The 18,795-nt window shown below is 43.4% G+C and overlaps 1 protein-coding gene across 1 annotated transcript; it reads right to left on the bottom strand.

The window, feature by feature from the left end:
• Positions 1 to 4,309: 4,309 nt before the first annotated feature.
• On the bottom strand, positions 4,310 to 15,876 carry UTP23 (UTP23 small subunit processome component). The gene is made up of 3 exons (XM_074943923.1): positions 15,479 to 15,876; positions 9,537 to 9,711; positions 4,310 to 8,642 (listed from the first exon to the last, which is right to left on the bottom strand). The coding sequence occupies exons 1-3, from the start codon at positions 15,664 to 15,666 to the stop codon at positions 8,286 to 8,288; spliced, it is 720 nt and encodes a 239-aa protein (XP_074800024.1). The 5' UTR covers positions 15,667 to 15,876; the 3' UTR covers positions 4,310 to 8,285.
• Positions 15,877 to 18,795: the final 2,919 nt, after the last annotated feature.

Below are 18,795 nucleotides of genomic sequence, written 5' to 3' on the forward strand. Positions count from 1 at the left end.
GTTGAATCAAACAATGTCTAAGCCTGACTGATGGTACAAGCAGGCTACAGTTCCTCCATACACAGGCTGGGACTTCCTTCCAGCCTGGGACCACCCTTCCCCAGTTCAAAGTCTTTGTCTTCCAGACCTTCTTCGAGGTGTCAAGATGGGAGAGGGGGAAAAGAGGCCAGGTGATAATGTCACTGTCTTGCTTTTATATTTTCTTCCAGCTTGCTACAAAGATCCTTGCTGTGACATGGGGGTTAGGCAGCCCCCATTGGTCAGGCAGTCTCCACTGGCTACGTGCTCTCACTGAGAATTCTTTGGGATGGCCTTTTGGAGGGTGGATTCCCTTCAATGGGCTGTCAGCACATGTCCGTCACCACGGCCACCTTTGTTGCAATTAGGGTGACCAGATGTCCTGATTTTATAGGGACAGTCCCGATATTCAGAGCTTTTTCTTATATAGGTGCCTAAAAATCCTGTCCCGATTTTTCACATTTGCTATCTGGTCACCCTAGCTGCAATTGAAAGGCTGGCTGTTGGCATCTGCCAACATATTTCAGTAACACACATGGCACTGCTTCATAACTTCACATACAATGATAGTACATACAATCCAACAGGATATTAATGAACAGATGAAGACTTTTTAAATGCTACCTCACAAGGCTTACTTTGTACAAAACATCTCATAATCATATCACCATGATGAATATGGGGATTCCAGGGTGACACTTTGAGGTACAGACTATTACACCCTTCTTTTGTTTTTAACCCAGATCACCTCTTTTCTGTTGTTTGTCTTTCTCTGAGCTCTATGTTGTTTTAGATCTAAGCCTTTTTGCCAGCATTATTGCTATGTTTTTTTTCCCTGCACACAGTTCAATTGTATGCTTTTTAAAAATTTTCGATTAAGGCAAATAACAAAACAAGCAAGTAAAAGGAAAGTCACTAGGAAAGAGCACAATTTGTCTCCTGTGTAGCATACTGCAGCAACTCTGCCTTTCAAAAAGACTGACTATCTCTGCAGTTAGCAGAGTTCATAGGGATATAAATATATAGTACACATTACATAAAGACATAATAGTTACCAAAATACATCACACATTCTTCCCCCACAGAAATAGGTGGTTTTAGCCCCAATTCTGGAAGTATATCTTCGCTCTATCACTTCTAACACACTTGATACTGAAGCCTTACTTTCTGTCAGTTTCACTATGTGCAATGCAGTCTTCCTCCTTGTAAAGTATAGCCTTGCTCTTGGCTCTTATATGCTCATTTCCCCATATATATGGCTGCTTCCTGTACGATATGCTTGCACAGAGGTATACAATACAGAAGCTTGTGAAACTGTGATAGGAAAGTTGCTAGACAAATACAAATTGCATTTTTTTTTGCACTTCATCTTTAGCATCCAACAAGACGTGTTCAGGAATCTACTCAAAGACACTACAGTTGATCAAGAAATAATTTGCAGAACACCAGGACAAGAGAAAACAAATGAGCAGGAGCTCTGAACTTTCTATTTATTTTCATGGACCCAAAGAAATACATTGCTGGGGAACGAATTATCGCACCCAACCAGAATGTATTTATTCTTCTAGTCATACCACATTCAGATTTATTTTAATGATTCATAAACATTTCAGTTTCCAGTAGCTCCTGATTAACTCATCTATCCAGTGTTGCCAGCTGATGCTAGGGAATGATTTATCGTAGAATACCAGATCACACCAACGTATAAATCCAGCCAATTGAATTGGCAGGCTGTCCTGGTAAATATGTTCTGCTGCCTGGAGATGAGAATGCTTTGTTCAAAATTCAGTATTAATGCCCTGCCGGCTGCAGCTGAAATAGTGCTGTTTTATTCCCCTATTAATCTGTTCTAGATGTAATACATGATGTCCTAAAACTTCGGTTCCTCATTTCCACTCCTTCAGATTTAATTACGGTACCTGCTCAAGAAGGGGATTTAAACATTACTTTTGAGACAAGAAGAAATCCTTCAGTCCTGTTTGTGGTGGCTATAGCTTTGAGAACAATGACACGCTGCCTGAGACATGCTGTGACAGAACAATCCTAAGACCAAATCCTTATTATAAGATACAGTTGGGACCTATCTACATTACAGACATAAGCAAGTCCACTAAGCCACATAAAACTGATCAAACTCAGTGCTGATGGGATATACTTTAAGATCACCACCTTGGACAGTCAAAGGCTTCAATCCTGTAACAGCTGTACACTGAGGCACTGTGAATTTTCACCATAAGGTAACTGGTTTACTTGTAGATGGGGGTGTAAATCTCCAAGACCTACTTCTTTTAAAATTCTGTCTGAGTTTGCATGAAAATGATAACACCACATGATCTGATCAACTGTAGCACTTCCTGGGTGAGCAGGATCCCCCAAGCCAGCTAACCCAGGAGTTCCATTCAGAAACAGGGTAGGTCAGCAGCTTCACAGCTGCAATTTTTCTTTTTCTATTGTGGACACCTTCTATAGTGGAGGGCTAGATCCACATAAAGACTTAGGTGTCTCAATGCAGTGCCCAATTCTTAGGTGCCATGCTGCCCAGTGAAATCCACAGCCCTGAGTCAGACACCCAGGATCCTTATACAATGCATAAGGAGAGTTAGGTACCCAAGAATGGAATCCACAAAAACCAGCACACTGAGCAGGAGCCACCTAGGCTAGCCAGTAGGAAATGCTCAAGAGAGGGTAAGCCTAAGCATTCACTGGAGTAAGGGGACTGGAATCTGGGCGTTCCACGTGAGTGGTCTATAGAGTCACTGGGCTATAGAGGAATTCTCACTTTGTCTGACCCAAGCATATTTACATATTTATACACAGTGGAACAGCGTCAACAGGAGAGACTGGGGGCAAGTCTACACTACAGTGCTAATGCAGCTGGTGAAGACGCGCTATGCCGACAGGAGAGCGCTCGCCTGTAGGCATAATTATTCAACCTCGGTTAGAAGCATAAGCTATGTTGGTGGGAGAGCTTCTCCCACCGACATAGCGCCAGTGTGGACAGTGCAGAACTTGTGTTGCTGGGGGAGAGGGAAAGCTTTGGGCTTGGCTACACTTGTGAGTTAGAGTGCATTTAAGTAGCCCCAGGTGCCCGAGCTCGCTCCCCGTCCACGCTGGCAAGGCACGTAGAGTGCTCTGACTGCACAGCTAGAGCGCTCCTGGTACTCCACCTCGGCAAGAAGATTAACGCTTGTTGCGCCTTGGCTGAAAGGCCTGGGCATCAGTGTGAACGAGGTGTTGCATTACTGTGCTCTGATCAGCCTCCGGAAACGTCCGATAATCCCCTTAAGTCAAGTGGCCACTCTTCTCATTGTTTTGAACTTCACTGCAGGAATGCAGATATCCCCTTTGAAAGCTCCGTTGCTGACAGCCGCCTGCTTATCTGCTCCGAGACAAAGCAACCATTACTGTGGAATGCTGTGTGTGAGAGAGAGAGGCGGGGAGGAGGGGGGGGTCTGCTATCTGAACTTACAAGACAGCATTCTGACATGCTCTCAGCCCCCCCAAAACCCACTCTCTTTCTCCCCACATACACACAACGCAGTCCCTGTAACACTCCACCCCCCCACCCCCATTTGAAAAGCACGTTGCAGCCACTTACATGCTGGGATAGCTACCACAATGCACTGCTCTCTGTGGCCGTTGCAAGAACTGCTAATGTGGCCACGCCAGTGCACTTGTAGCTGTCAGTGTGGACAGATTGCAGCGCTTTCCCTACTGCTCTCTACTAAGGCTGGTTTAACTCAAAGCGCCCTACATCTGCAAGTGCAGCCATGCCCTGAGTCACACTCCTGAGCAATGTAAGTTAGATCAACTTAAGTGTTAGTGTAGACCTGCCCTGAGAGTGATCTGCTCCAGAAAACCCCAATAGCCCAGTGATTAGTGTACTTTCCTAGGAGGCAGGTGAGCCAACTTCAAATCACTTATTTGCATCAGGCAGAGTGTGAAATCAAACCCTGGTCTCCCCACATCCTGGGGGAGCATTTTAACCACCAGGCTAAAGGTTATAAACAAGGCACTTCCTCGAACTCCAGGAGAAGGGTCACAGATGTGGCAGTAGCTGAGTGGCTCCCTTTCAGGGATGGGGCTTAGGCCATAACTCTCCTCAGCTTTTCCTACTGGCTAGCTTACACAGCTCCCTGCTCAGCCTGCTGGCATTTGTGAGACACCTAACTCTCCCCAGGCATTGCATAGGGAGCCTGGGCACCTAACTCAGGCTGTGGATTTCACTGGGTGGCAAAGTGCCTAAAGCTCCCTTTGTGGAGCTAGCCCAGGCTCTCTAATGCTGCACATCCATTTTCAACCCCAATCTGCAACTTCCCGATGGCAGCAACAGTGCTGAGTTATATGAAAAAAGATACTAAGGAAACATGATGAAAATAATTAGCTTTAATATTGTTATGGTGGGAGTCAAGAGATGGCATTGTTACACAGTCGTACCAATTTTTTCTTAGTCTCAGAGTATGTCTTTGAAGAAATGGCTTAGTGCTGTTAGGTTAGTGATGCAGACTCTTTGAGGGGAAGCTGTTGCACCCACCAAGCTTGCTCTCTGTTTTAATCTAACTAGAGTCAATTCTCTGGGCAGAGTTACTTCCTAGAGATCAGGCTTTGGCTCTGGATTAATCATTTAGAGAGAGGTTTCAGAGTAGTGTTAGTCTGTATCCGCAAAAAGAACAGGAGTACTTGTGGCACCTTAGAGACTAACAAATTTATTAGAACATAAGCTTTCGTGAGCTACAGCTCACTTCATCGGATGCATAGAATGGAACATATAGTAAGATTATATATATACACACACACACATACATACAGATAAGTTGGAAGTTACCATACAAACTGTGAGAGGCTAATTAGTTAAGATGAGCTATTATCAGCAGGAGAAAAAAACTTTTGTAGTGATAATCAAGATGGCCCATTTAGACAGTTGACAAGAAGGTGTGAGGATACTTAAGGAAATATGTGTAATGACCCAGCCACTCCCAGTCTCTATTCAAACCCAAGTTAATGGTATCTAGTTTGCTTATTAATTCAAGCTCACCAGTTTCTCGTTCGAGTCTGTTTTTGAAACTTTTCTGTTGCAAAATTGCCACCCTTAGATCTTTTACTTAGTGGCCACAGAGGTTGAAGTGTTCTCCTACTGGTTTTTGAATGTTATGATTCCTGATGTCAGATTTGTGTCCATTTATTCTTTTGCGTAGAGACTGTCTGGTTTGGCCAATGTACATGGCAGAGGGGCCTTGCTGGCACAGAGAGGTGATTGCCTTGGGGCTGCTTGTGACTGCCTCTGTAAAAGGACTGGTATAAAGAGTATGAACACACAAGCCACAAGCCTAACTAAAAGAAGGTTGAGGAGAGATATGATTGCTCTCTATAAATATATCAGAGGGATAAATACCAGAGAGGGAGAGGAACTATTTAAGCTCAGTACCAATGTGGACACAAGAACAAATGGATATAAACTGGCCACCAGGAAGTTTAGACTTGAAATTAGATGAAGGTTTCTAACCATCAGAGGAGTGAAGTTTTGGAATAGCCTTCCAAGGGAAGCAGTGGGGGCAAAAGATCTATCTGACTTTAAATTAAACACGATAAGTTTATGGAGGAGATGGTATGATGGGATAACTTGATTTTGGTAATTAACTGATCTTTAAATATTCATGGTAAAGAGGCCTAATGGCCTGTGATGGGATGTTAGATGGGGTGGGATCTGAGTTACCCAGGAAAGAATTTTCTGTAGTATCTGGCTGGTGAATCTTGCCCATATGCTCAGGGTTTAGCTGATTGCCATATTTGGGGTCGGGAAGGAATTTTCCTCCAGGGCAGATTGGAAGAGGCCCTGTAGGTTTTTTGCCTTCCTCTGTAGCATGGGGCACAGGTCACTTGCTGGAGGATTCTCTGCTCCTTGAAGTCTTTAAACCACGATTTGAGGACTTCAATAGCTCAGACATAGGTGAGGTTTTTCACAGGAGTGGGTGGGTGAGATTCTGTGGCCTGCGTTGTGCAGGAGGTCAGACTAGATGATCATAATGGTTCCTTCTGCCCTTAGTATCTATGAATCTATGAGAAGATACCCAGACTCCTCATCAGTGAAAGGACACTAACTACTGCTCAGCAGAGTGCCATCATGATTGGTGTGACTTAACTGCTACATCCCCATTTGTAACTACACTACTTTCTGCAGGCAGGGCTTTTTCACCATTAGTATCAAAGCTACCTTTGCTGCTCCAATCTCCAGCACTCATTGCACAGGGTGGTTATGTCCTCAGCCATATTTATGCTGTAGAATTGAATGGTGTGGTGAAACTATGGTGTTATAGGCAGTTTTGGGCCACATCTACCATAGTACTCCAGTCCACCACTGTAGTTGTATTGTACATTAAGTATTTATCCCACATTTCCTGGCATTCCTCTCATGAGCAGTGGGTTGTGGGAAATTTCTACAAACCTTCCGAGATCCTTAGGGACCTAGAGAAGGAAGGGGTCAAAGTCCCATAAAGCCATGAGAACTATTACTTGAGAAAGTGCCTCAAAAGTGGTAACAGGCAACAAGTGCACTTATAACATAAAAACTTAATTCTTGCGGGAAACCACCACATTTATATATTACACCTGTACAACTTTCTAACAGACATCTTAATATTGAAGAAGTTTTGCAACTGTGAGAAATGGTGTTATTATATAGGAAGGTACATTTTTATCTACAGATGAGACTCTGCCAGTAAAATACTGAATGTGTTGTGTGGGGGCTAAGATACATTTAAAATGGATAGCTTAGCTGCTTTTAAGGGATTGTGGTGTGGAGGAAGAGGGTGTTCCCCTTAACTGGTTTTAAGTTTTCCCTCTTTATAGGAATTACACTGTGGTTGGGCAGACGCAGTCTGAACAGATTATAAATCACACAATTTCCATCTACATATTATACTGCATCCTTCTTCAATAGACTCGTCAGTTTCTATAGAATAGACTTTTTGTCAGTTTCACTTTACTGTCTCCATGTCTCCTTGCACAGGCAACCTTATGCAGGAAACAGAATAAGATGCAGAAGTGCCCTGCTATATTTTTTCAAGCTCCCGTGGCAGCCTGTTTTTATTCTGTTTATAATCTTACAAGATGAACGAGGCAGGTTGCAAAAAAAATACAGCCCGCACCACTGCCAGCTAGCCAAGTGTTTCACAGCTCCAGCGTGGATGTGCCATACTATGAACCACCTCACTTCTTTTGTTGTGTGGCACTGTTTCAGCATGACCAAGTTGCACATTTGTTCCTACCATTTCTTCTGTGCCTAAGTGACCTATTCAGGCACTAGTGCTGTAAAGGAAAACTGTCAAAAGGTGGGCTGACCCCTTGAAGGGAGTTGGGCATAATCTGTGACTAACTAGCTGCCTCCCAATGGTGAAATAAAGAGACCAACAAGCAGCTCAACTGAAGGGAGAGGTGCAGGGAGTAGGGAAGTCTCCTGCAGGAGATGCTGGGTCAGGGAAAAGACCTGGAAGGGAACTAGCCACACTAGCCAGGTGGAAGACCTAGCAGGGGGTATACATCCTGCATAGGTAGCAGCCCGCTGAGGCACAGGCCTCAGGAGGATCTAGGTGGTTTGTCCATCTTGATTTAATTTGAACTGTGTTTGAGTTTCAATAAATGTATCCCACAGAAAAAGCAATGAATACTGACAGTAGAGGAAGCTTTACTGATGCACAGACCTGGAAATTGGACACTGGCTTACATGAGAGTGGGAAATACAGACAAGGTTTGATGCAGAGTTTGAGGAGATCCTGTTACAACACCTTACAGGAAAATTTATAAAACTCATTTACACTTCCTCCTTAGGATCCCAACTAAGGCAGGGCCAGGAACAATACACACCATTTGTTCATGTGAGGGCAGAACTGTGCACAGAGAAATAATAAATAATAATAATATAAAAATAGTAATAATAATAATAAAAAAAATCAAAACCACACTACTTGGGGCACTCCAGATACCAGATTTTGCAACATAACAGCTCTCCAGTTGCTCATTGTGGGCAGACGTGGTTATAGTGGGAAAAAAGTTTTGTAATTATTTGATTAATAAAGAGAAAGTTATATTACTGGGATGATATAAATATACAAAGGTGGTAAAAGTTAAAATGAAGAATATATATTTCATAAAAATAAACACTTATTTTCATATTAGAATTGTAAGATTTTTTTCTTTGCACAAAGTTCAAGCTGTATTTAAGTCCTGTACGGTTTATACGGGCAGCTTTATGCTGTCACACTCAGCTGCACTTACACTGCCTTTTCTTCTGATTTAGCCCGGTTTCGTTTTCTTTTTCGTTTCTTCTTAGCAGTGGAAGGCTGTTGGGTCTCCTGCACTTTTTTCTTTTTCTTCAGGCAGCTGAGAGGATTGGGGCCACCTGCCCTCTTACGTTTTCTTCTGTTTTCAGACTCTTTTACTAGTCCCTGTTCTTCTTTAAGATGCTCAATACTTTGTTTCTGGTGCTCTGGAACAAGCTGATTTGCTTGCATGGCTTGAACAAATGCCAGTGATTTCGGAGAAGGTTTGTCCAGCACCATAGTGTTCTGAATAATAAAGAGAAGAGGAACTCCAGCCTTTTTCTTCACTTTTGTTGCCAAATCCTGGTCCTATCAAAATCCAACATATCAGTCAATATTTTGGGATGGATCAAACCTTCAATTCAAATGCAACTGCTTTTAAAAGTTTAGACAGATACAGTCTATAAAAAAAGTCAGTATTAATCTAGCAGATAAACCCCAACTACCTCCCTTACCATAATCCATATCCCTGACAGTGAAATTTACCTCCTATCTTTGTGGACAGAAAAAAAAAATGTGTTTAGAACAGGTAATCAGGTAACTGCCCATGTAATTTGCAAAAGAGGTAAATGTTTTAATAGAAGATACTATAAGATTCTAGCAAACCATCTTATTTTCATGTAGTGCAGAATATAAAACAGATTCAGATTCAAATACATAGAAGTGCTAGTGAATGCACAAAGTCACAACAGACCTAAAAATTAGTGTCTTATCTGCACACAAGTTTCAACAGCACTTGCCAGTTTAATTATCATTTTCTATTTAAAAAAGATGAACCAAAAGCTATTCCAGATTTCCAGTTTAGCATTTTAATTAAAATTACAGTATGTTAAACCAATGCTAACACAGACTGGTGGACAGGCAATCAGGGCACATACAATCTTTTTGTTCCCATTCATCATGCAAAAAATCACATCCGCTGCTTATTTCCTTAAAATTGTCATTCTGTTTTAGGGTACTGATTACAGTAACAGCTAATCATTCACTGGTGCTCACAAAACTGGTAACTTTGCATGCAACCTACAATTTTCCCATTTTGTAATTTGCATGTAAAGTTACTTGTCTTGGGCATGCAAGTCTTATAAATTTAGTCCCAATAAACCATATAAAATCTCATGTTCATAGTTGGCAGAATTCCTGATACGTATGAATCTGAGAACAGATTTAGGAAATATGGCTTAACTTTATTTTAAAATGTATTACCTGTGTAGCAATGAAATAGTGATGAGGATTACCCATCTCAATCATGGACAATAGACATGCTGAGCCACTCACTGGATCTTTGAAGTGGGAACAGTTTCTAACTTGAAATCTTTGAGCAATTAGCTTTGCTCCATAAAGTTCCTTCCCCAATGACTCCAATTCTTTCAGAACACATCTAAAGAGCAAAAAGAAGAGTAATTTATTAGAGGAAAATAAGTGGGTGTTTTTTTAACCGAAAGCTTATGCCCAAACAAATCTGTTAGTCTTTAAGGTGTCACCGGACTCCTTGTTGTTTTTGTGGATACAGACTAACATGGCTACCCCCGATACTTGACTACTTGCACAACTGTTGTATACAAGTGCAAAGATTTTAAATTTTAAGTTCTCAAACATGTTTGATTACAGCCGAACATTATCTGATCAGGCTCTATGCTTGTCACAAAGTGCCCAATAATTTAAACGAAACAAGAGTTTATCTTACTTCAGCAAATGTTCAATAGTTCTAAACAAGACTGATCAGTAACATTTAAAATATTAAATAGGGACAATTCAATGGCAGTGTCAAATCCTTATACTCTTATTTATGTTTATACAACTGCTTCAATTGCTATACAAATATATTACCACATTCAAAAACATATGTCAATATAATTATGGCCACTACAAAGACATTCAAATTTCTTAAGACTGTGAGCCCTTTGGGTAGAGGACTGCCGCTTCCAATATATTTAGACATCACCTACCACACAGAGCACTACCATAACACAACTAAAACAAAATAATATGCAATGGCATCAATTGCTTTATTTACTGTATGTGGTGTTAATTTATGCCTTAATGTGTATGACCACTGAGTTGCTATGAGACCTCAACTCTGAACGGCACGATAGAGAAAAACAGGCACTGGGATGTCTGATGTGCAATCAGTTTGATTACTATTTTGTAGGTTTGCAAATACATCTACTCAGTGGAAACATTCTCTGGGATTTACATATTAAAGGGGCATGTGGGTGGATGAAAATCAGGGTTTCTGTAAAACACAGATGGCTTGACAGGACTTGGGAAGGGTCTAGAGCCGTGCAAGGCTATCTCTGGTGTTTCTTCAGAGATGTGTATTGAGATGGGCATATGTGGATAGCCATATTCACTTCTTAAAACCATAATGCCATTTCAACCATAATTACACCATTGCTAGGGCAATGCTCTGATCCACTCAGTTATACCATTAAGAAAATGGAAGTCCTTTTTGTTCTCTCATATCCCAAAAGTTCACTGCATACTCTTTCAGAAAATTTTAAGAGTGCATCTATTTCATCTAACAAAGCAATCCTGAAGCAAAGCAGCATGATGGACCAAAACAATTAATAATGCTGCCGATTAGCCTGGTCTTTGGTTTCTGTGCTTCCATTGTTATGTACAATATACTAAACAAATATATATATATTTTTAAAAAGATCAATATTTTCCCACTGCACATGGTTAAAAAATGAAGGGAAACTGAAGAAAGCAGATACTGATGGAGAAGAGGTGGTAGATTTCAACTCTGTTGACATGGGGAACACGAAAGGATCTATCGAACAAATGTAAACTGAATCACTGCTTTCAACATGAAGTGTTTTTCCAGGGATAGCAGAAACTATTCTGGAAGTGAAGAGGTGGAATGTGTCAAACTTCTACTAAGCACAATGCTAAAATCTAGGTTGGCCTGCTCTGTGCTACATGACTGTCACTGCTGATTTATTTGAAATAAAGTGGAAGGAAAGGAAGTTAGGACAGACAGGTATCAATGTAAGAGGCAGTTGTCTGTCTGCAGTTCCACCAGCTTGCAAAGTAAAGATTCTTTTTGGAACCGGTGCTCTAGGTTGAAAGCAAAGAGGGGTTGAGACAAACCAAAAAAACCCACCACCTGGGGATCAAAACACAACCCCTTTTTGTTCATTATACTTACTTCCTTTTCAAAGTAACTATGGTGTTTTTTTTTTTTTTTTAAAGTCACCCATGCAACTACCATTGTACATCATATCTTGCATTGAACCCTGGCAATATCACAATAAGTCGGGGGCATGTGGGTGGATGAAAATCAGGGACTCTGTAAAGTACAGGTGGCTTGACAGGGCTTGGGAAGGGTCTGCCTGATGAAGCTCAGGAAGTTCTGCTGTTGAAATAACTGTTGCAATAACTACTGGAATATGAAAAAGGTTACACGTATGCTACAAGACCAACCATGTCAGGGGACCTGGTTACAACAGTAGTTCCTCAACATGGCTAAAACATGATTCCATCTTTGAAAGTAAGCAGTGTGAAAAACATGTGTTATCATGCCCTTGAGGCCATATCTCCAAAGCTATGCTCTCTGAAGTCTAAGGATAGGATTTTCAAAGGGTGCTGAGTTAGTTCCCCAAATATCACTGAATTTCAAGTTAAGTTCTTTGAAAATCCCAGTCTAAAGAAATAAAACAAGCTGTGCACTAGGTGAGTGCTGGATTTAATTGTAACATAATTGCAATCAACTTTCTACAGGACTATTTCAAAATATGTAACTTATTATTAGGGCTGATTAAAGAGGAAGAAACATTTAAAATATCTTATTCAATGAATTTCACCAGTATTTGTTGCCTAATATATTCATTGAACAGTATTTAACCAGCACCACAGGTGGCTGAATTCACTGCTGGTAAATAATCTTACAGACACAATTCTACAAGTCCTACTACCTACCCACTACCCACAATTCTACCAGTCTACCCCTATCCACATGCCTGCCCCCTGACCACCACCCCCAAACTCCCCTGCCCTCTATCCAACCCACCCCACCCCCTTACCGCGGTGCCTGGAGCACTGGTGGTGCTACAGCCACGCCGCCTGGCTGGAGCCAGCCACGCCACCACACAGCACAGAGCACTGGGTCAGGCCGGGCTCTGCAGCTGTGCTGCCCCAGGAGCTCACAGCATTGCGCTGGTGGCGCAGTGAGCTGAGGCTGCGGGAGAGGGATAACAACCAGGGAGGGACCAGGGGCTTGTCTCCTGGGCCAGGAGCTCAGAAGTCAGATGTGGCCTGTGTGCCGTAGTTTGCGCCGTAGGCCCATCTCTGCCCCTAAACCCACCCATGAACTTACTAACTCTCTTTTGAACCCAGTTATATATTTGGCCTTCATAACATTCCCTGGCAATGAGTTCCACAGTTAACTAGGCATTGTCTGAAGTACTTATGTTTGTTTTAAACTTGCTGCCTATTAATTTAATTGGGTGATCCCTGGTTTGTGTGTTATATAAACAACACTTCCCATTCACTTTCTTCACACCATTCATTATTTTATATATTGCTATCAGATTCCCTTTACTTGTCTCTTTTCGAAGTTGAACAGTCCCAGTCTTTTTAATCTGTCCTCATCTGCAAGCTGTTCCGTACCCCGAATCATTTTTGTTTTATTTCTCTAGAATTTTTCCAATTCTAACATCTCTCTTCTGAAATGGGGCAACAAGAACTTCACACAATATTCTAGGTGCAGGCATAAAATGGATTTATACAGCGGCATTATGATATTTTCTGTCTTATCTATCCCTTTCTAAATGGTTCCTAACTTTCTGTCAGTTTTTGACTCCTGCTGCACATTGAGCAGATGTTTTCAGAGAACTATCCACAATGACTCCAAGGTTTATTTCTTGAGTGGTAACAGCTAATTTAGACCCCATCATTTTGTATATATCATTAGGATTGTTTGTCAATGTGAATTATTTTGCATTTACCTACATTGAATTTCACCTGCCAGTTTCTTGCCCAATCACCCAGTTTTATGAGATCCATTTGTAACCCTTCACAATCTGCTTTGGACTTAACTCTTATCTTCAGTAATTCTGTACTATCTACAAACTTTGCCACCTCACTGTTGACCCCCTTTTCAAGATAATTTATCAATATGTTCAATAGCACTGGTCCCAGTACAGACCCTGGGGGACACCACTACTTACTTCTCTCCACGGAGAAAACTGTTTATTCCAACCCTTTGTTTCCTATCTTAGAATCATAGAACTGGAAGGAACCTCAAGAGGTCATCTAGTCCAGTCCCCTGCACTCAAGGCAGGACTAAGTATTATCTAGACAATCCCTAACAGGCGTTTGTCCAACCTGCTCTTAAAAATCCCCAAATGATGGAGATTCCATCACCTCCCTGTGCAATTTATTCCAGTGCTTAACCATCATGATAGGAAGTTTTTCCTAACATCCAACCTAAACCTCCCTTGCTGCAATTTAAGCCCATTGCTTCTTGTCCTATCCTCAGAGGCTAAGAAGAATAATTTTTCTCCCTCCTCCTTGTAACAACCTTTTAAGTACTTGAAAACTGTTACGGCCCCCCTCAATCTTCTCTTTTCCAGACAAAACAAACCCAATTTTTTCAGTCTTCCCTCATAGGTCATGTTTTCTAGATCTTTTATCATTTTTGTTGCTCTTCTCTAGACTTTCTCCAATTTGTCCACATCTTTCCTGAGATGTGGCATCCAGAACTGGACACGAAACTCCAGTTGAGGCCTAATCAGCATGGAGTAGAGCGGATGAATTACTTCTTGTGTTTTGCTTACAATACTCCTGCTAATACATCTCAGAATAATGTTTGCATTTTTGCAACAGCGTACACTGTTGACTTATATTTAGCTTGTGATCCACTATGACCCCAGATCCCTTTCCACAGTACTCCTTTCCAGGCAGTCATTTCCCATTTTGTATGTGTAAAATTGATTGTTCCTTCCTAAGTGGAGTACTTTACGTTTGTCCTTATGGAATTTTGTCGTATTTACTTCTGCCCATGTCTCCAGTTTGTACAGATTATTTTGAATTATAATACTATCCTCCAAAGCACCCACAACCCCTCCTAGCTTGGTATTGTCTGCAAACTTTATAAGTGTACTCTCTATGCCATCATCTAAATCATCTTTTAACCAGTTACTGATCCATGAGATGACCTTGGCTTATCCCATGACTCTTTACTTTGCTCAAGATCCTTTGGTGAGGGCACTCAAAGGCTTTCTGATAGTCCACAATCACTAGAGCAAATGGATAACCCTTATCCACTTTTGCTGACCCTCACCCCACCCAATTAATTCTAATAGATTGGTGGAATTTGATTTCCTTTTACAAAAGCCATGTTGACTCTTCCCCTACAAATCACGTCCATCTATGTGTTTGATAATTCCGATCTTCATTATCATTTCCGCCAATTTGCCTGGTACTGAAGTTAGATTCAGAGGCCTGTAACTGCCAGGATCGCCTTTGAAGGCTATTTTAAAAGCCAGTGCTACATTAGCAACCCACCAGTCAGAAAGCGCAGAGGCTGGTTTATGCGACAAGTTACACAGGACAGGATAGCTCCGCTCCTTCAGAACCCTTCCGAGAGTCGCGTCTGACCCTGGGGACTTATTCCGGTTTATCGATTTGTTCCAAAACCTTCTCTCGGGACACCTCAGCCTGGCACAGCGCCTCAGACCCACGGACAGGGGTCGGAGGCTGTGCGCAGCCCAGGGCCCACCAGCTCTCGGGGCTGCCCGAGCCCTGCCCGCAGTGGGGGAGGGATACTCTTGCTCTGCGGGTCCCCGCACAGAGAGGGGAATGAACCGCTTCCCTCAGGCTCACGCCGCTCAGCCCACCGCCGTCTCCCTGGCCTTGGCAGCCATCCTCCCCTCCCCCCCCGTCGGGGCTCCCGTGCACAGCCCCGCCCACACCGGCAGGGTCACGCGGGGACGGGGGGTGAACTCCCCCGGGGACCCCTCCCCGGTGCTTGGATATCAGTTCACCCCGCGCCACCTCCGGGACGGGCAAGCGAGGCAGATGTCAGGCGCGCGCGCCCGCCCGCCCGCGCCACGGTAACGGCCTCCACCAAGCGCGCGCACAGACGTCTGCCTGGCCACGTGACAGCATGGCGGGGCCCCTCGCCCGCCGCAGCCACTGACCGGGTGGTGCAGAGCTGGGTGGCCCCAGCCAGGTAGCCGGGCAGCTGGTCGCGGATCTGGATCTTGTTGCGCAGCGCGGCCTGGCAGAAAGTCCCGTCCAGCAGCACCTGGAAGGGCTCCCGGAAGCCGAAGTTGTACTTGTAGAAGCTCATATATTTCTTGGCATGTTTCTGCCGCGTGATCTTCATGGCGGGAGCGGAGCTGAGCGGAGCGGCCAACGGCCACAGCGCCTGCGCCTCCGGACCTAACGGCGGCTGTTTGGCTGCCCCGGATCCGGAAACCCCCAGGCACGTGCGCAGGAGACGGGACAGAGGGCGGAGCGCCTTACGAGGGGCGTGGGTAACGACATGTGCCTTTGAGAGCCGGAACAAGACTGTGCGAAGCCAAGTCACGTCCGTTCGTGCGCGCGTGACCCGTCTACCCCATCACCAGCACGCGGTTGCGTGCGCGGCTAATGTCTGGGCTCGTGCCGGCGGCTGCGCCTGCGCTGCTGCCCTCGAGCCGAGCGCCTCCCGCCAGTGAGATTCGGGCGGGCGTCACCCCCACCCGCGCGAGAGTCGATCGGGACCCTGAATCCTCTGCGAGAGCCCCGCCCCCTCCCCCGTCCCGGGCCAGTGCGGGGCCCGCCCTCGTCACCCTTCCCTTCCACCTGCTCCTTCACCAGCCCGGGGTCTGGTCCCGAGGGAGAGAGGCCAGCCTGAGCCCAGGCCACCTCAGCCCTGACACCATCCAGCAACGGCAACGCCTGCGAGCTGGCAGGAAAACACAATTTTTGGTCTACTGAATGATTCAAAGCTTGAGAAAAAATTTCATCCCAAATCGGGACAAAAAATAAAAACCTCAAAATTTTTGGCTGGAGAGAAATTCCAAATAGGTGTCTTTGGGAAGAACTACGAGGAGGCCGGTGGCACCTTGAAGACTAACAGATTTATTTGGGCATAAGCTTTCGTGGGTAAAAACCCACTTCTTCAGATGCACATGCTGATGGACAGGCATCTGAAGAAGTGGTTTTTTGCCCACGAAAGCTTATGCTCAAATAAATCTGTTAGTCTTCAAGGTGCCACCGGACTCCTCATAGTTTTTCTGGATACAGACTAACAAGGCTACCCATCTGATATTTGGGAAGAACTGAAATGGAAGTTTTCTGCCTGCAAGAAAATTGATAAAAGCTGTGCAGGCAGGTGGCCTGGGGACAGTCATTTCAGTTTTTCTGATGGAAAACTGAAAATTTCTCTCACATCCGTGCAAATTTTCAATCATCCATGCAGGGACCAAGCACCTATCACATGCTATCTTAACCCCAGCAAAGGCTGAGGTATGGTCTCAGGAGCTCAGCAAGACCTGAGCACACACTACACATATCTGATGAGGAACTGTCCAACCACATGCATTGCTAATGTTTTCTGTGCTTGGCAAGGGGTGAGTTTTCCCCTCACTTTCTAGTTTTAATGGTCTCATTCATTGGTCTGGCTACCCTTTTGCCTTTAGAACATAAGAATGGCCATACTGGGTCAGTCCAAAGGTCTATCCAGCCCAGTATCCTGTCTACCAACAGTGGCCAATACCAGGTGCCCCACAAGGAGTGAACCTAACAGGTAATGATCTAGTGGTCTCTCTCCTGCCATCCGTCTCCACCCTCTGACAAACAGAGGCTAGGGACACCATTCCTTACCCATCCTGGCTAATAGCCATTAGTGGACTTAACCTCCATGAATTTATCCAGTTCTCTTTTAAACCCTGTTATAGTCCTAGCCTTTACAACCTCCTCAGGCAAGGAGTTCCACAGGTTAACTGTGCGTTGTGTGAAGAAGAACTTCCTTTTATTTGTTTTATACCTGCTGCCCATTAATTTCATTTGGTGGCCCCTAGTTCTTATATTATGGGAACAAGTAAATAACTTTTCCTTATTCACTTTCTCCACACCATTCATGATTTTATAGACCTCTATCATATCCCCCCTTAGTCTCCTCTTTTCCAAGATGAAAAGTCCTAGCCTCTTTAATCTCTCCTCATATGGGACCCATTCCAAACCCCTAACCATTTTAGTTGCCCTTTTCTGAACCTTTTCTAATGGCAGTATATCTTTTTTGAGATGAGGTGACCACATCTGCACGCAGTATTCAAGATGTGGGCACACCATGGATTTATATAAGGGCAATAAGATATTCTCCGTTTTATTCTCTATCCCTTTTTTAATGATTCCGAACATCCTGTTTGCTTTCTTGACTGCCGCTGCACACTGCGTTGATGTCTTCAGAGAACTATCCACGATGACTCCAAGATCTCTTTCCTGATTAGTTGTAGCTAAATTAGCCCCCATCATATTGTATGTATAGCTGGGGTTATTTTTTCCAATGTGCATTACTTTACATTTAGCCACATTTGCCATTCTGTTGCCCAATCACTTAGTTTTGTGAGATCTTTTTGAAGTTCTTCACAGTCTGCTTTAGTCTTAACTATCTTAAGCAGTTTAGTATTATCTGCAAACTTTGCCACCACGCTGTTTACCCCTTTCTCCAGATCATTTATGAATAGGTTGAATAGGATTGGTCCTAGGACTGACCCTTGGGGAACACCACCAGTTACCCCTCTCCATTCTGAAAATTTACCATTTATTCCTACCCTTTGTTCCCTGTCTTTTAACCAGTTCTCAATCCATGAAAGGATCTTCCCTCTTATCCCATGGCAACTTAATTTACGTAAGAGCCTTTGGTGAGGGAACTTGTCAAAGGCTTTCTGGAAATGTAAATACACTATGTCCACTGGATCCCCTTTGTCCACGTTTGTTGACCCCCTCAAAGAACTCTAATAGATTAGTAAGACATGATCTCTCTTTACAGAAACCACATTGACTTTTGCCCAACAATTTATGTTCTTCTAGGTATCTGACAATTTTATTCTTTACTATTGTTTCAACTAATTTGCCCGGTACTGACGTTAGACTTACTGGTCTGTAATTGCCAGGATCACCTTCAGAGCCCTTCTTAAATATTGGCGTTACATTAATTATCTTCCAGTCATTGGGTACTGTAGCTGATTTAAAGGACAAATTAGAAACCATAGTTAATAGTTCTGCAATTTCACATTTGAGTTCTTTCAGAACTCTTGGGTGAATGCCATCTGGTCCCGGTGACTTGTTACTGTTAAGTTTCTTAATTAATTCCAAAACCTCCTCTAGTGTCACTTCAATCTGTGACAATTCCTCACATTTGTCACCCACAAAAGACGGCTCAGGTTTGGGAATCTCCCTAACATCCTCGGCCGTGAAGACTGAAGCAAAGAATTAATTTAATTTCTCTGTGATGACTTTATCATCT

This window comes from Natator depressus, chromosome 2 (genome assembly GCF_965152275.1).
Source record: "Natator depressus isolate rNatDep1 chromosome 2, rNatDep2.hap1, whole genome shotgun sequence".
NCBI classification, from domain to species: Eukaryota; Metazoa; Chordata; order Testudines; family Cheloniidae; genus Natator; species Natator depressus.